The sequence below is a fragment of the Taudactylus pleione genome, unplaced genomic scaffold (genome assembly GCF_031769625.1).
Source record: "Taudactylus pleione unplaced genomic scaffold, aTauple2 ptg001021l, whole genome shotgun sequence".
Taxonomy (NCBI): Eukaryota; Metazoa; Chordata; class Amphibia; order Anura; family Myobatrachidae; genus Taudactylus; species Taudactylus pleione.
Window position 1 is genome coordinate 724,077 of NW_028285422.1, and position 18,310 is coordinate 742,386.

The 18,310-nt window shown below is 42.5% G+C and overlaps 1 protein-coding gene across 2 annotated transcripts in view; it reads left to right on the forward strand.

Moving 5' to 3' along the window:
* The window catches only part of BLTP3A (bridge-like lipid transfer protein family member 3A), a 108,520-nt gene extending 90,802 nt beyond the window's left edge, over positions 1-17,718 (forward strand). For both annotated transcript variants that reach the window (XM_088461164.1, XM_088461165.1), the window contains 4 exons: positions 3,279-3,526; positions 5,463-5,571; positions 10,825-10,880; positions 16,973-17,718. In XM_088461164.1, the coding sequence (XP_088317290.1) occupies positions 3,279-3,526; positions 5,463-5,571; positions 10,825-10,880; positions 16,973-17,083 (524 nt within the window). In that variant the 3' untranslated portion in view covers positions 17,084-17,718. The remainder of the gene's footprint in view (positions 1-3,278; positions 3,527-5,462; positions 5,572-10,824; positions 10,881-16,972) is intronic.
* The last annotated feature ends 592 nt before the right edge of the window (positions 17,719-18,310 follow it).

Here is an 18,310-nt window from a genome sequence, read left to right on the forward strand (position 1 = left end):
CAGTGGACGCTAATGTGATTGGAGATGCGATTTTGCACAGAACGCACTGCAAAAATATGCTAATGCCTGCCAAAGCACAGCCAGCATAAGGATGCCCACTACTGCCTTCTCATATCCGTGCAATGTGGCACTCCTGCGTAAACATCGGCACCATTGACGCACATCAAGCAGTCACGTAGCATGTACTGCAGGTCTGACCAGCCACAAACACTGCAGCTTTCCTCGCATGCAGAGAGCTCTCATGCTGCGTATGCAATCATAATAGCTAATTTATGCACACCTATTTAATAGCGTTTAAACGGTCAGACAGTCCTGCGTTTACCTAACTGCCCCCCGTTACCTCCCCGCTGACAACATGACACTTGCTTTGCGAATGCATCCTCTGTGAGTACGCAATCGCTACGCATACATACATGCCCAATGGCAAATCGCTTGACCTGCGTAAATATCTGCATTGCATCCGCTACTAAATCGGGCCTGAAATCCTTGTGATTTCTGCAATCCAAGTCAGATGTGGAACGCAGATAAATATGTAAGGCCGGCCCACTGAAGATGGCAGGAGTGTTGGCCTCATCCTACAACAGGGTTTCCCAACCTCGGTCCTCAAGCCACACTAACAGTCCAGGTTTTAGCGATATCCAATCTTGAGCACAGATGGTTAAATCAAAATAACTAAGGTACTAATTAACACACTTGTGCTAAAGTATGGCTATCCTTAAAACCTGGACTGTTAGTGTGCCTTGAGGACCGTGGTTGTGAATCCCTATCCTACAAGAATGTATAGAGTATAATTGAAGTTGTGCTCCGTCTTTTGCGGTTTTGCATTGGAGGGTGAGAAGGGGGCAGTAGAAGAGGTGAAATAGAGTAGAAGCTGCCTGGTACAGGGGAGTTCTCCTATTTCTCCCGAGTAGTCAATACATAACAAGATAATACCAGTGCTGAAAAATAGAGAGGAACTGGGAAAAGTCAACAAATAACTTTAAATATGTAATTTTATTTCACATTTTCAGGAGCATCCTATTACCTGTGGTGAAGGGATAATAGGCTCAAATATCAAAACCATAAACTGCATGGATTGATAAAACAATAAAATGTAATATGATTAAAGAATGTATATATCAAATTGTTAAATGGGATAGTAGTAGTATTTTTAATCTAAACTCTTAGGGGCTAATGGTTATTTGAATGTTCAGCTGCTGGTGGAGCGTATCTTATAATTCTCTTTCATCAATGCTGGTGGACACTGGACCATGGGGTTGTAGCTGGGACTGCAAGGAGCTGGCACTTAATTAACTCTGTAACTTTAACTGTAGGCTTCTCCCCTCTGCAACCCCATGACTTCAGTGTAGTTTAAGTGCCTTAGGAGAGAGGCACGATTTGGGAGGGCTCCTCTGCAGCCCCTTGTAGTGACTAACTTTTATGTTTTCTTTGTAAGTTTTTAAAAAAAAATTATTTCTAGTGAGGTGCTGAGTGCAGCGGCTGGCGGGAGCGCGGCTTGCTGCTCACAGCCACGGCGGAGGAAGGTCGCCCTACCCTCCCCCTGCACTCCGGTCTCCATCGGAGACCATCTGGGTCCAGGGACAGAGCAAGCCTTCACCTCTTTAGAGGGTGCCGGCGGCTGCCCTGTCCCGGATGATGGACACCATCTTGCCGAGCTGAAGAGAGGCAGCCCCTTTGCGAGTCGCGCCCTCACACAGGCAGCCTATACAGGGGCATACCAAGTGTTTTCCCCATTGCTGGGGCGAGTAACACTTCGGAACAAAAGAGTGGGCGAGCTGAACGGGAGGGCGGAGACTGCCAGCGCTGATTCCCACCCCAACATCACATTCTGATAGTTGAGCCCTGCCTAATTTGCTGCCTAGGACGGTGAGACAGGCATCGTACAGCTTGTAAGGGAGGCACAGCCGGAGTTTTTGCCTCTGAAACAAAAGGGTTAGACAGCCTTCATCGGTGGGTCTTTGGCCTCTGCTCCTCCCCTCTGCGACTCCTGACCCCTCCAGGAAGGCTGTTATATTTTTTTTTTTTTCTTTTTGCCTGAGTTTTGGAGTGCAGTGCAGTGACCTGTTTATCTGTGTTATCTGCCTGCGTCCACTGAAATTCAGCGGAATCTGGAGGCAGTGACGGCATCAGGGCAAACAATGCTACTATGGTGTTTTTTTTTTTACATGTGCCCAGTGTCACGTGAACTTGCTGCGTCTGTTTCTGCCATACATGTTGCGTCACTGGCAGCAGCCGGTGCGGTACCACATCCAGGGCCTGACCTAACTTCATACAATGGAGTCACTGCGACGAGAAAGTTTCCTCTTATATGGAACGTTTTTTTGAGAATACTAAGCTGCGCGAGACGCATAAGCACCCTACTCCTTCCAGGGGGCCGTTAGATGCTTCGGAGTCCGAGGAGGAGGAGGGTGAACTACAAGAAGAGGAGGTTCTCCCTGCGGGGGGAGGATTCAGACCTCATTACTTTCCATTGAATCCTTTTCTCTGAATCATGCTGGGGGACACTGCTTTGCCTCCCTTATGCTCAGTCATGTTGCGTTCGCGTTTTTTTGACCGGTTGGTCCCTGCGGTTCTGTTTTTATTTTTGACTATAACCGTTTCACTGGGTTACTGCTTCTCCTTATCAGGCACTTTTGAAGTTGTACTGAAGTCATGGGGTTGCAGAAGGGAGGAGCTTAGAGTTAGAGTGCTAGCTCCTTGCAGTCCCAGCTACAATCCCATGGTCAAGTGTCCCCCAGCATGATTCAGAGAAAAGGATTCAACGGTAAGGACCCAAATATCCTCTTGTCTTAGCTTGAATCAGATTATACGCAAATACCAAGGAAGCAGAGTTGTACTCATTTAAATTGCATCTTCATTTACGACAGACTAGGTAAATTGGGCTATAACAAGGAATTCTCATGTAGGCAACGTTCAGTGAGGCAGTGGTGACACAACTGCGGACTATGCAGAGTTGGATGGAAGAGTAAATACACCTTTTTCTTTGGTACCAAGTATGTATAGGACTGGTGCTAGTGTGCACTGATGAGCACACACAGTGGGCACAGTGCAAGATGCGCACAACTCTACAGAAGGGCAAATACACATATTCCAATGCAGGAGCACTTGCCCAAGATTTCGAGCCTTGGTGTCTATTTTTGAACATTTAATCTCTAAAAGAAAAATATTTAGGGGATGATGATTTGGGTTTAGATTTTGTCCAGATGCAGACCTATATTATAGTATATGTTAAATTATCATCTTCAAAAATCTTATCTGTTCCTTTTTATGTCAAATAGGTCCTTCAGCAAGTACGCCTGGTTCTCCTTCTCCACGTATTATCCTGCATTTTGACCTTGGTCCGTCTGCAGCCTACCTCTCCCCACTTGCTGTACGTAATGGCTTTTTAAAATTGTGGATTCAAGACTTTATCTCGGAGATCCCGATTTCTGCTCTAACTCATATAGGACCATTCCTAGAGGATGAGCAGATTCCTGAAATATTGCCAATGATGATTCAAGTCAGCAACAGCAAGATTATACTCAGAGTGAGTATGCACACTATACAGCATCACATCAGTACCAAAGCTAGAGGTATGCATACGCTTGGTTGTGTATACTCTGAGCTGGGAATACCTCATTCTTTTCAATGCCAATTGGTATAACAAATAATAAACCTTTGATTGTGGTGGACACAAGCAAACTTCTTTGAGCCTACCTACATTTCTATTTGCTTTTACTGGATACAATTTTCTATGCTGTCCTTTTTTGGTCAGAAAGAGGTTCTATAAGTAGCATATTTAGCTTCACAAATATCTATACATAGGAGAAGTCCAAAATCAGTTTTCCAGTGTCAATTTCTCAGTAGGCTGTTGAGTTTTGAAAGAAAACACCAAATGTAATGCTGTGAAATTTTGTTGCTTTAGCCGTGACATTTAAATATTTAATTGAACCTGGTTCTGCCTTTAAAATAAGAGATACTTCTCTCCCTCTTCCCATCAGACTCTCTACAATCCTTCAAATGGGCTCTCAAGATCCACTACTTCATCAAAGCCTTCCAGCTCTCATTTTAACTTGTTGCTACATACTCCTTCCTCCCTGTCTACCCCATCTGTGTCACACCTGTTTGTCTGCCCCTCCCCTTTAGAATGCCCTCTACCCTCTTGTGCTTCTCCTTACTTTACTTTCATCTACTTCTTACTCCCCACTAGGGCACCTAACACTTGTTTGCTTATGCTCTGTTGCTAATGTAGCAATGTATATTATCCTTGTTCTCGTCCTGGGGATACAGTCATAAATGCCGACGACCGGGAAGCAGTCTGACTAAATCCCGGCGTCTAAATACCGACGCGGGACTAAAGACAGGTGCTGAAATCCCGACGCCGGAATCTAGACAGCCGGCTTCCCGAACGAAGGTAAGCCGGGCAGTCTTAGCGCTTAGATGCGCGCGGGGGTTTAGGTACCCCCGGCGTGGACTTAGGGTTAGGGACCACCCTAGGAGGGGTAGGTTTAGGGTGCGGTGAGGGGGGTTAAGTTTAGGCACCCCTGGGGGGAGGTTAGGGACCACCCCGGGAGGGTTAGATTTAGGGTGCGGGGAGGGGAGGTTAGGGTTGGGCATCACCGGGGGAGATTAGGGTGGGAGTGCTAGTGTTAAGCGCCACTAATGGAAGGTTAGGGAACTTACCAGCCCCAGTTGGGCTTGCGGTGTCGGGATTTAGTCAGATGGCTTCCCGGACGTATGCATTTTATAACCAACCCATCGTCCGGTATTGTACTGTAAGTCACTGGCCAGCCTATTTGTTTATGTACTTTGTAAAGCACTTGTGGCTCCATATAAACGATGATGATGATTATAATAAAGCTTGCAGTTTCATCTCCGAAATGCTGCAACTCTCAGGCTATTACATTTGGTCCAAGTCTTTATTTGATATGCAGCCCAAGGTTGGCAAGGCTGCCATGTTGCCTTTCACTTCACTCACCACCTTGGGCAGGTGGTGGTGTTGCACATCAGCGACATAAAGACATGAAAGGTTGTGTTATGGTAGTCTGCTGGGGAGCATTGTCCATTTCCCGATACTTCTCCGCCAGAATTATTCCATTTAGGAAAGTGAAGTGAGGCTTTGGACTGTTGTAGCAAGACAAATCAGCCAAACGAAGCATAGCAGGTAAATACATCATGGAACAAGTCATCCTCTTTCCTGTCTGGATTTTTTTTCAAAATTCTTCAGTGGATGAATAAAAAGCTTATGTGGACATTATAAGGATTTTTTTTAAAAAACATCAGACCATAGAAGGAGACGTGATCCCCTGTCCGTGCTGTTACAGGGGTCAGGTAATTGGGGGCAGCATTATTAAGTGAGATTTTCTTTTTTAAGCGCTTACAATTTCACTTAAATGTCCCCTAAATGTAATTTTTTGTTATTCTTTGAATTGTAACCTTTTTGCATGATATGACTTCAAAGTTGACTTAATTATGTTTAACAGGATAATGGGCCACGTGTTTATCCCTCTCCAGTTCTTCCTGAGCCAATTGCTTTCACACTGAAGAACCTTAAAGTGCAACGTAAAGAGAATGGCGTTTTCTGCCTCACAGGTATCATTCTGCTAAACACCTTGACTTTCAGGCCATAAGTAGACACTTTCTAGCAAATGCTAAGTAGTAAGTGGAAAATCGGAAACCAAAGTCTTGTTCTATGACTTTTTTGGGGGGGATCGTTTTTCATTCATACGCTACAGATTTTAGGCTTGATGGTAGTTGCTTTTCTTGTTGCAGAAATGAAAGACATTTCTCTGTCATCCTATCTATGGACACTGTGAACCATAGGGTGTAGAGGGCAGGGTGTGGATTAAAAGATTTACAGTAATTAGACAGGTAAAAGATCGACACTAACTTGTAGGCAGGCAATAGGTCGAAAGGTACAAAAGGTCGACATTGGAATGATTGACACGTGTTTATGGGTTTTTTTTTTCTAGCCCTAATCTTAACTCTAACCCTCCCTCCTAGTGCCTAACCCTAACCGTTACTTCTACAGCCTATCCCTCCATTAAGTGCCTACTCCACAAATAATGTCGATAATTTTTGTGTCAACTATTCCAATGTTGATCTTTTACAAAATGTCGACACACAAAAAGATCAACATTGACAAATGTTGACCTAATGCCTGTCTACCTAGACACTGTCAACCTTTTTATTGTAGATCTATTGATTGTAACCCTAGAGGGCATTATGAGGAGCTGGCACATAAAGCTAAATTTGTTTGTAACTAAGCCCCCCTCTACATCCCATCAGCCTGCTGCTTAACTCTCATTGTCTTGATTGTGTTCAGCAGTGTTTTTCCATCCAGTCTGGTGATGGCTCCATAGATCTTCACAACGGTTATGGCAGTGATGCAGGTGCATATACGGTCTTCCTGTAACTTGATGACCTGCTGATAAAAGCAAGGTCCATTGCACCTCACCAGTCCCATCTTCAATTGACAATAGAAACATTGGAAGCCAATAGCTGAGGAATAATTTGACTTGCTTCTCAGTGTCTCAATTTTCTAGGTCTCCTCTTTTTAACATCAGACTTTTCTGGGTTTTCTTGGCAGAGGACAGGATTTTGGCCATCCTGCAACAGGTGTCATAGCTCTTGGCTTGCATTCAAGTCTCCGTTCTCCAGTACCTGCAGTTGCCAGGGAGGATGGTATCTTGCTTCAAGTCAGTTCCATTTGCATTCTTCCATTCGCTAACCCTGATTGCATGTGGATCCTCGCCTAGTAAATCAGATCTTCCTACTGTCTGAGGTGACCTGTTGTTCTCTTCTATGGTCACCTCAGCCAGAACTGTATCCTGTCTGTGGGGACCTGAACCATTGCAACAACAGATAAGTCACCAGTTTCTAGGGTTTGGGAGTGGTGTTGGGTGTTTGTTCTGGGACCAAAGTCACTGCAGTCAAAGTCCTTGAGCTAAGCATGGAGCTATGGACTCTGGGCCTGGTTCAGACCCGTTCGCTAGGCTGCGTTCGCATGTAGCCTGCCGATGTTTGCATTCTGCGCTTGCGTACAAGACGCAGTGCGCGTGCGTGAACTAGTCCATGCGATCGAAACGCGTTCGCACCCTGTACACAGACATTCCGCAAGTATGAGTGACAGGTCGTGCCGTTTGTTGGTGGTGACAGGGAGTGGTCGATGGTAACAGGGGTGTGGTGGTGCGAACACAGGCGTGTGTGTGCGTCTGAATGCCGTTTCAGGGGCATGCATAATTAAGACGCATCATCAGCGTACACGTCACGTGGCTGATTTACACACAGCAGCACTCGCAGTGCTTGCGGTAGGGTATGGTCAGCCACGTGCTGCGTATGGGTCCGATGTTACCGATTGTTTAAGACACTTCCTGGAGATGACGTATGTTACCAAGACTGGTGGGCGTCTAAAAACATACCGGGATCGCACGACAAAACATAGTGGGCGTGCTAATGTCTTGCTAGCGATCGCGGGAATTGCATACTTTGCTAGGCTGCTTTCGCATGCGGCAGTCAACAGACAAACAGGTCTGAATCAGGCCCTCTGCTCGAAGCTCAGCCTTTCCTTCAAGGCAGACCCCTTGTGGATCAAGTCCGTGGCATACATAATGCAGAAGTCCTCTAGGACTTTGTCCATTCTTCTCTATATTTGTCCTTTATAAGTGTACTGTCGGTCAGAACAATTGCATAGACCTTGTAATATGCTGTGATGTCTTTTGTGCCCTGATTTAGAAGCACTTATCACATCTGTGTGTGTTTGGGATCCCGACAGGGTTAGAATACCAACACTTTGTCGGTCAGTATCCTAACCCTCCCCGATTCCTAACCCTAACCTCACCCCATAGTGCCTAAACCTAACCTCCCCTTAGTGCCTAATCCTAACGATAACCGTCCCCCCTAACCCTGCTACTCACCTTTGGGATGCCAGCGGCAGGATTCTGACAGGTGTCGGGATTCCGGCGCCGCCATTCTAACCACCGGAATCCCCTTCGTCAATATTTTAACCACATCCTGTACGTATTTGTTAGGCTTCTTGGAGCAGCACGTCCGTTTCTATACTTTCTGGTATCTTCATAAGGTGGTAGAAATAATAATCTTTAACAGTTCTAGGACCACACACTTCTCAGTACAAATTTTTATTTAATTCAGGACATTATAGTCTTGGCATTGCGCCAAGATTCAGGCTTGGGTAGTGAAGATGACTTATCACTACTTGATGTGGTTTGTGCCTTCACAATCTATGTGTATAGAACAGCTTTGTTGAGGAAGACTGACAGTCTTTGCATCTTGTATGATACTCACAAGTGGTTGGCCAGCAACAAAACAATCAATGGCCAAATGGATCACGGCTCCTATTCCTCTTGTGGACATCTTTGAAGGGTTTCCAAAATAATTTTGACAGATCAGTGGAAAGGGATTGAAATACCGCCGGTTCAAATCCTGACAGCGGATGCCTGATGGATGAAGATCCCAACTGGGGCAGGTAAGTACCCCCTTGTCACCCTAATCCAAACCCTCCCCCTTTCCCCCACCCCCGCGGCTAACGCTAAGGGCGCCCCGGACTTTCGTTGCGCTGGCCGCTTCTGGAATTCCGGCGTCAGGATTAACATAGGTGTCTGTATTTTTGGATGCCTATGTAAAATCCCTTGCCGGGATTCCGCTGTCTGGATTATATCTACATCCCAGATCGGTTGTTGATGCAGTGCGACAGGTCATCAGTGGAGCAGTTGTGCAGGGCGATCACCTGGTCCTCCGTTCATACTTTTACCAAATTTTAAATGTACAATGTGTTCAACTAGAGACACTACCTTTGAGCAAAACATTTTGTGCAAAGCTTTGAATGTGGGGCAGTTTTGGAACGTCGCTGTGGTTGACAGTGTCTCTCAGATTGGATGACAGACTAAAGAGAATTTTTGGAGCTCACCGTTAAATACATTTCACTGTTTTGTTGTAATACAGTGTTTGTTCCCTCTCAGGTTTGAGTGTGGTTCTGGTTTGAGAGGTTTTTTTAGGCTCTCCTGTGGTCTTCATGAAGTTTAAACTGAAGCTCCGTAGGGGCCGATGGGGTGTAGAGAAGAGGGCATAGCAACAAACCAGTTTAGCTTGATGTGCCAGCCCCTAACAGAGCCTTCTGCATCCCATTGTTGGCAGTGTCCCCCAGATGGACTATAGTAATGAATCCTCTGCTGTAATTCTGCTGTTAATGCACAATATAAAATAATATAAGAAGAATGCACAATATAAAAGTCTGTGACAAGCCTCATCATGACATCACTATTGGAGGACTTTTTCTTCTGTTTTTTTTTTTGTGACACCAAGGGGGCCTATTTAACAAAGTATATATTACATATTATATTAAGAAACTATTAAGGATCCCCTGGATGTATGTATAGGGGACTGCAGCAGATATCTGCTGCGATTCTCCATTTTCGATCTCAAATGCAGCCTTCATACGTTTCTAAAGGGGCTGCTTCAAAGCTGAATACTAAGCTATGGGATGCAAAGCATTCCGGAGCTTGGCCCCACTAGCTAACACCATCTTCAGATGGTGATAGATATTGTAGCCTATAGGCTACACTCTGCAACATTTACCAGGAGAGGGATCTGCAGGATCTCTCCCTGGCAATGGCCGCTCGCCTTAGCAATCACTTCACTACAACACATCAATGTCCCTGCATCTGGTTTTGTTGCATTTGGACGAAACTTAATTGTAATTTCTTATAGCAGCAATAACAAATTATCGGATTTAAAACCCGATAATTGATAAATATTTCCCATAAGTAAGAATCAAACTTGGTTTCAAATATTTAACATTTTAATGTGTTTCAACAAAGGAGAGATATAAAAGACAATAATTGTGTAATACATTTAATAATAATGTATTGAAATACTGTAATATATTTTAGTAAAAGTAGTGATTGAAATGGTAAATATAAATGCATAGAAGTAAACAGAATATTTAATATTAAAGCCATTCATGATTAAGGGGAGCAGCAGAGTGTTTTTAATTGTAATTAATCCGGTTGAAGGTATTTGTACAATTCTCCAAAACATTTGTGCTGAAAGCGTGGTAATATGATCAGTTAATTTCTTAGGAGAAAAGTGCAGTATATTTAGTTTTTAATATTGTAATATGGTTGTTTATAATCGGGGACTAAGTTTTTCTGTATATACCAAAAAAAAAGCTATGTCCTTGGATTGTTGAGTACAGCAATACTAAATGTATATGCTTTAATCATAGAGAGACAGGGCTTAGGGGTTACCTGACAAGAATGAGGGGGATGGAACCCTCTTTTTATAGATTTACAGTAACACAGTCCAGGTGCATAACATTGTAGCGCTGTGTGGCTAAGTTGTGAGCTGGATGAGTGTCGGAGGCATTCATATTTACATATTATCATATCTACTTGAGTGGCAGTGTCTCCTGCCCTAACAAGACAAGCCCCTGAAGGAGGAAGGTCTGAGATGTCACCTGGTTTCCATGTCAGCCCAAACGATCCCCAACTAATTAGATTAGACTGCTCAGATTGAGCAACTTGTTTTTAGGATTTGTTGTGGCAAAGCGAATGAAACTGTTTCTGGGCAAATTGGTAGAATCAGAAGCTGTTTTTTGAATGCCCAGTTCCATTTTATCAAGGCTCCTATCAACCTCCTGTGAAAATGCAGTGGTTTCTGAGAAGACATAGATAAGTGACTGTATCAGAAACTGCTTATTTATTTTAGGATAAAAGTTCTTCTACATTCCTAGTACATAGTGGTTGAGAAACAAACAACATTTTGACTATAAAGTTAGATCTGTTATTTTATTTATTTTAAAATGTCTTTCTTTATTTTACTTTACAGGGGATGGTCCTGCTTTTCTAGATAACACATCAGATGAACTACCTGACAGGAAAGAGGTGACATGAGTGTAACATTACCTACAAAGAAACATTTAACTCAGTTTATTAATTTATCTTGTCTATTATTTGCAATCTTATTAATTTTTATTATTGATTGGATTGTTTGTAGGGAAATTGAATGCACATTCACACTCTGCTTACAGGCCTACTGTCAAAACCTTTTGTAGACCATGACCTCCCTCTACACTCCCCTCTTTATTTTGTGGGTATTACTAGTAAATAGCATTTATCCGTGTTCAGACTATGGGGCACTCTGGGTATAGAGAGTGGGGATTTGAAAATTTAGGTTTTCCTCCGAAAGCTCCAGCTTCTCCTCAGTTCAGACTTTAAGTTCCCACCAGAGCAGGGCCTTTGACAGCCATTTTCACTTTTTTCTTTAATTTCTGGATCGCCATTCTGCAGCTGGGAAAGCCTGTAGGGGGCTGTGGGAGGTGCCATGATCAGTGGTCTTCTGCTGTGAATTAAATGTCAAGACCTTCTGGACCAATGTGGTGCTCCCAGTCTTTTTTTTTATTCTACTTTTTTGAGTACCCAAGGTAGATCAGATGAAGGTTCCAAAGTACCATCATGTCGACCTCTGATTGCCATCAAATGTCCACAATCTGCTGGAAGAATTCTGGATGAAGGTATCATTCCCTGGTACCTTGGTTCCCCAGTGATAATTTTAGTAAGCCTCTGTCTAGATTGTTAAAAACAGCTCTGAATTCCAGAACAGTTAGCAGGAGCTTTGACTCTCCCAGACCAGACTGAAGCATAACTGCTCCCAGCCTTGAGGCTGACATCTGTTATCACCATAGTCTAGTCCCAGAAGGTGAACAGGTGTCTGCTGCGGCGTTTGTAGCCTTGCAACTGCCAGTGGAGTAATAGATGCACCTTTTGGAAGCAGCGTGAAAGTCTGGCTCCTTGATGTTCATGGGCAAAATCAACCTGTTTTCTTTTTTGCTGTTGATGACTGACTTCAAAGACTCCATACTCTCCAGGTTCAGAATGCGTTGAAAGGAAGTTTGTTATTGCACCAGTTACCACCAATACTTTCTGCTCACACCATTGATTGGAAAATATTGTTACCCAGTTTGGGACTAAACAGGACTTTCCAGAGTCTTGGATTCTGCAAACGCCCCTAAGGACGATATGATAGGACACAGCGTGCCAAGACTTCTGTTGCCCCGCCTTATCAGTGAGTCCTCCATCTCTCATGCCGCGCCCAGGACAGTTTGGAGAGACATTTGAAGGGGGCAGAGCTTTTTCCCATTGTCCCCCCTCCAGATTTGGCCCTGGACATACTCCCCTCCCGAGAAATGAGATTGAGGGTAGAAAAGGAAAGGACAGCTTCAGCTGCATATCCCAGGAGGAGTAAGTGAAGTTTAAAAAAAAAAAAAAACCCGTAAACCGTACCACTCCATCCCTTCTGTGGAGAGGGCAATGGAGGAGGATGAACTGCTATATGTTTCCAGAAAAGATGGCTGCAATGTCTGTTCTGACGCTGCCTAATTGGAAAGCCTCACTACGGAGGAGAAACTGAATTGGTTGGCACCTCTTCTCAGAGCCTATCACTGAGGGATGGAAGCCACACAAAGGTTGACCACCTTAGCCTCTCTGTGCCTAGTTACCATCTGCATAATACACACTAGAATCCTTGCCAAAATGAAGATGGCAGGAGAGACAGTGGTAGTGGTTTGAATAAGACCAGTATATTTTTAAGCACATTGTGAATGCAACAGAGCAAGTTTTGATTCAATTAGCTGTGATGTTCTGTAGTAACCGTGCACTTCATGTTTCTGCACAAACTATGGTAATATTCAAATAGCAATTTTTTTATCTGAGGTGCAAACAAGTGAATTACATTTATTTTATCAGGTTATCATTACTTACATGGCACACTGTAACTAAATCACCCACATAGTATGATACATTTTGTTGTACAATGAGTATAATTTAGCTTTACATTTCTCACTTCCTGAGCCTGCTGTTGTACATTACAAATGAAACAGATGTTCTACTAGTGTGATATTAAATAAATGGCAAAAATATAGATAGCGAGCCGCGCTTGAAATTTGTATGCAGCAGCTCAGTAATGAATGTTAAATTAAATAGCACTACAGCCTTGCAGCTGTGGACTGAGCGCTAGACTAAAGCCACAGCTGCAAGGCTGTAGTGCTTTTTAACCTATTAAATAAAAGCATAAGAGCTATTAAATGTAAATCTGTTATTCTGAAAGTTGCTAAAACTAGAAAAGAAATGTTAATAATTGCTTACTATTCAGTGATATCACATACAGATTGGATATGAGAGGTCGACCGCACAATGCTGGTGCTGAGATCCAGATACAGGTTTAAGGCATTTTACCTGTGTGGGTGTTATAGCTGTAAATATGCCGGTAAGCAGCATGTTTAAAGTTGTAACATCCACACAAGTATAAACTCTGTAAGAAGCACTGTACACATAGTGATAGTCAACCTCATGACTGTATAACGTTACATACAGACATATAATAACAACCATGGGTGCCTTTTTAGTGTAAGGAATATATTTACTGCTGTGAGGAATACCAGGAGCAGTATATTCAAAGAAATATTTTACACATGGTTCTCCAAATTAATGAAAAAAACAAAAATTTAAGATTGTAGGATTTTCGTAATTATCGTAAAAATTATTTTCCTTGATTCCATGCGGTCACTGGAACACTGGAGGTAGAGCAAGTGGTGGGCGGCCTCTGGCACTTTAAAACTGAAACTCTTTCAGGTTGGCTCCTTCTCCTGTATACCCCAGCTGCCTGGAAGCTTCAGTTATTTTCTAGCAAAGGGGGAAGATGTGTTAAACATTGGAGAGAGATAAAGTAGAGTGATAAAGTACCAACCAATCAGCTTCTGTCATTTTTCAAACACAGCCTATAACATGACATTTAAAAGCTGATTGGTTGGTACTTTATATCTCTCGACTATCTCTCTCCAAGGTTTGATACATATACCCCAAATTCCAAAAGACAGAGACTCAGAACAGGAAAGTAGAGAGAAAACAACATTGTCCAAACAAGAACATGACGGAAAACATAAAGAGCGCTGGGAAGAGCGTCCATTGTCCCCTATGGAGGATTTTAGGGTAAATAAAATAATCCCACCTTTTCCTTCATCCAATGGGGAACACTGGGGATGTCCCAAAGCTCTTCTCTAGGGAGGGTGCACTCTATGGCAGTGCGCGGCACCATATGCCTAAACCTTAGATCCTTGGATGCAAAACTTTTTTTAAATCTTTCTAAAGTTGTGCAGAAAATGACCAGGTGACCGTTCTGCACAGCTGGCCTATGAAGGCAGCATGACGCAAAGTCCAGGAAGACTCCACAGACAGACCATAATAAGCAGTCCTCCAGCTTGGAATGGGCTCATCTGCTCCAATATAGAGTGATAGCTAAGAAAATGTCCCGTTGAGAAGCTGGTCATTCCCACTTAGGCGAGTCATACAAGACATAAAGATCACTTATTCAATTTAATTCCAGTGTACAATGGACCTAAATCCTAATCACATGTATCATGTCCAGGAATAAAGAGAGGGCTCTACAACTAAGAAACAAGTCTGGCCTAAGCTGCGATGCTTCGAATCACAAATGGTAGGAAACATGGCTTCATATTTAGGGCCACTCTATCCTCCCAATACCCAGAAAAATAAAGAACATAAGGACATAACTCCAAGTTCTGAAAACCCTATTAGCAAAAAGTATAACCAGGGGAAGATAGACTACAGCGTCCAATACTTTCGATGTACTGCATCTGAGTCCAAATGGGACAAACTCCAAGGATTGAATAACCAGAATAAGGATCAAGGAGATATCCAGAGGGACAAAGAGGAGCTGCACCTAGTGTACCACATGCAAGAACATCTACATTTGCAGGACCAGCAGGATTCGCCAGAAGAACAATGACGACAGTGCAGAAACACCTGGACATTTAAGGATCCCAGCTGGAAGCCATTAACCCTTCCTTTCCACAGGAAAAAGGACAAACCTAGCACTCTTCTAAGTTGGTGTAGGAAAGTTCTTCCGTTCACACTAGGACCATATAGGTCTGCTATATCGACTGATATTTTTTGCTGGAAAACAGATTTTCCAGTTTTCATTATTGTCTGGACCACTGTCTGGGAAACCTTTTAACCTACTGATGGTTCCCTTCAAGAGACACTCAGTTAAGCCAGACGCTGTAAGGTTTCCAGAAAGGCCCCAGAGAAAGATCAGGCCGTACCGGAAGATGCCACGGTGAGGCATTACCCATGAGGAGGGTGTGCAGTTCCTGTAGCGCATTGTTACGGGTGATGAAACGTGGGTTCATCATGTGACACCAGAGACTAAGCAAGCATCCATGACCTGGAAACACGCATCGACCCCACTCCATCGGCAAAGAAGGTCATGGCGACCGTGCTTTGGGACCACAAGGGCATGCTTCTTGATTTCCTCACTGTGAATGTTGTCCTCTAGTGTGACGCATTGAACCGGTTACGGAGGGCAATTAGTCAGAAATGACCTGGGTTGCTGCGAACAGGCGTTTTATTGCTGTATGATAACGCCAGGCCACTCTCAGCCAACTGCACGCGTGAGTTGTTACAGTGCTACCATTCGGTTGGTACTGGACCATCCTGCCTACAGCCCTGACCTGACACCAAATGATTACCATCTCTTTGAACCATTGAAGAATCACCTGGATAGAAGGCGATTCGCAACCAATGGTGAAGTTCAGCAAGCTGTTATGTCCTGGCTTCAGGTGTTAGAGACTGATTTCTTCTATGCCGGTATAGATGCCTTGGTGTTGGAACAAATGCTTAGACAAGTATGGGGACCCTTATTTATTGAACTACCCCCGTATTTCCTTGCATGTACAACACAGACATAATTTGAGACCGCTTTTTTTCATATCATATCATATCATTTCATATTTTTTCATAATAGACTGTACACAATGTCAGAACTCACAGAAAACCGACCGAGCACAGAATAATTTCTATCTACTCGCGCAAGGAGCACTAGCTAATACAATATAATCATAATAGCTATACATTCCAAGGAGAGCACACAACCAATATATAGAAACACACATATATAGCTATATGTATATATTTTTCTCATTTCACTTCACCAAATTAGACTATTTTGTGCAGATCATCACATAAAATTCAGATTAAAAAAATAAATTAATTACAGGTTGTAATGTAACAAAAAAGGTAAAAAGCCAAGGGGGGTGAGTACTTTTGCAAGGCACTGTATATGTGACCAAAGAGCCCTCCAATCAACTCCCCTGTGGCGTGATTTACTCCCATTTGTTGTGGCTTCACTACAGACACCTTGTACTTGGTGAGGACTTACCCCCTTTTCCAAATACCAATCAATATGGGACTTTTCCTCCAGCGGTGACCTACATGGTAATTACCAAATTCTGTGGACTAAGCCCTCTTACTAAAAGGAGGTTTTAACTATTGATTTTTTAAGCCGTCTCCAGTTAAGTCATTTGAATAAGAACAGGCAATAACGCACCTAGTGGTCTGTGCATTATACCTATTGGATAAAATGATCCTTGTAATATGCATTCTATGTGATTAATTGTTTTTTAGATAGTATTTTATGAATTGTATTTACATGTGTACAGCTTTTTATCTATATTGATTCAATATTTTGTATCAATTCTATATTCATAATCGTCATTATGAATAATATGCATTCTATCTAGCGCTGCTATTTATTGGTATTGTGATTATAGTTCTATTAGAGTTGACTACTCCTTTGTTAGCAGCAGCAGCTTTAGGAAAACAGCCCTTACGTGCGCCTAATTTCTTACCTTTGGTAATTTCCTACTGCTAAAGTTTGACTATGAAGATAATTTATGCATAAACACACTCATTAGAAGGGGGTGCCCACATTTATTTGGCCATGTAGTGTTTTTAAATGAGAAAACACATTCTGCAGGAAATCTTCTTAATCTGCAAACCATTTTTTTGTATATTCCTAGTTTATACATGGAAGGAAACACAAACCTTAATATCTGTCACCTTTATACACAGTCCAAACATAGCTAACAGGTTGCTTGTGTTTTCTTATTTTATATGTACAGGAGCTTCAGAGAGAATTATTAGCTGCTCATGCAAAATTAGAGCAACAGAGAAAACGGGAGCAGCTGCTCTTACAAGAAATTTGGAAACATAACCCCCAATTCCGTCTCTGATTGCTGGATTGCCCCAGTTACACCAGGGTCCTGAACATTCTCAAAAAGTTTGTCCTGTTCCAAGTACTGTGCAGCCTCTACTGGAACCTTTGTGTACCAACACAGTTATTTCTTTCAAGAATGACCGGAACTTGTTTAGCGATGGATTAAACACCACTTAATATAAATAATAACTGTAATATATTACATGTCGGAACAGTAGTAATTCTGATGATCTCTTAGCACCTTTAATTCCGGACTTGATGCCAGCTTTGTGCTCCCACTATAAAACATCACCAGCTTGTGTTTGTACACCTTCTAAGCAGCCTTGTTTCTGTGAATAGCAAAAATATTACTTCAAAATTAATGAAGTTTAAGTTAAATAATTTATTGAGTTTGAAATGAACCACTATTCTTGTAGCAGTCTATTGTACAAATGCATGTTTACAGAACAGTACACAGACAGAAATGTGTATATTATTTATACAGTACAAACATTTTAGACTTGCAGTAAAGGTTCATGTGTAGCTGTATGTAAAGTTGTAGGGTTATTAAAGGTAATGGTACATATACTAAATGGCATACTAACGTCTTTTAGTATTTAGTCTGACAGTTTTATGTAATTTAAAAGGGGAAAAAGGTGTTCTTTTAGCTTCATATGCAGTTTTAAGACTTGAATCAATTTACTTTTGATAACTTTTCTGTTGCCTATTTGCTTATGTCCTGTCCACTTGGGACTTAGAGATTGCAATTTTTACCAATTCAGTTTGAAAAGATATGTGATCTCTTATATCTACCTCCCTTGCATATTTACTATAGTAGAACGTGGCAGAGAGCTAGCGCTACTGTTCGGTTAATTGTATCTCTTATGGTTACAGACAATACACTCAGGATAGACTTAATGTAGAGCATGCTCTAAAGGGTAGTACATATGCAAAGTGCTATGTTCTTCCACATGCTGGACTCTTCCATGTTAGCCCGCTGTTGGTTAGGAATCTTCAACACATTTTAATGTGCCTAGCCTCAACCAGACTGTTACTTTTTCTTTAATTATAGTCCCCTGGATTTTCTAGCTGTTGGACAGCTCATTGCCTTGTGCCCAGCTCAGTCTGCTACTCATACAATCTTTCATGTTCTAGCTACAACCCCATGTTATATAAACTAGGCCCTTAACTTTAACATTGCTAGATTATTGCTCCTGTCCAGTTATATAGTTGCTGTTGTTCCACACCTTATTCATGATTCTAC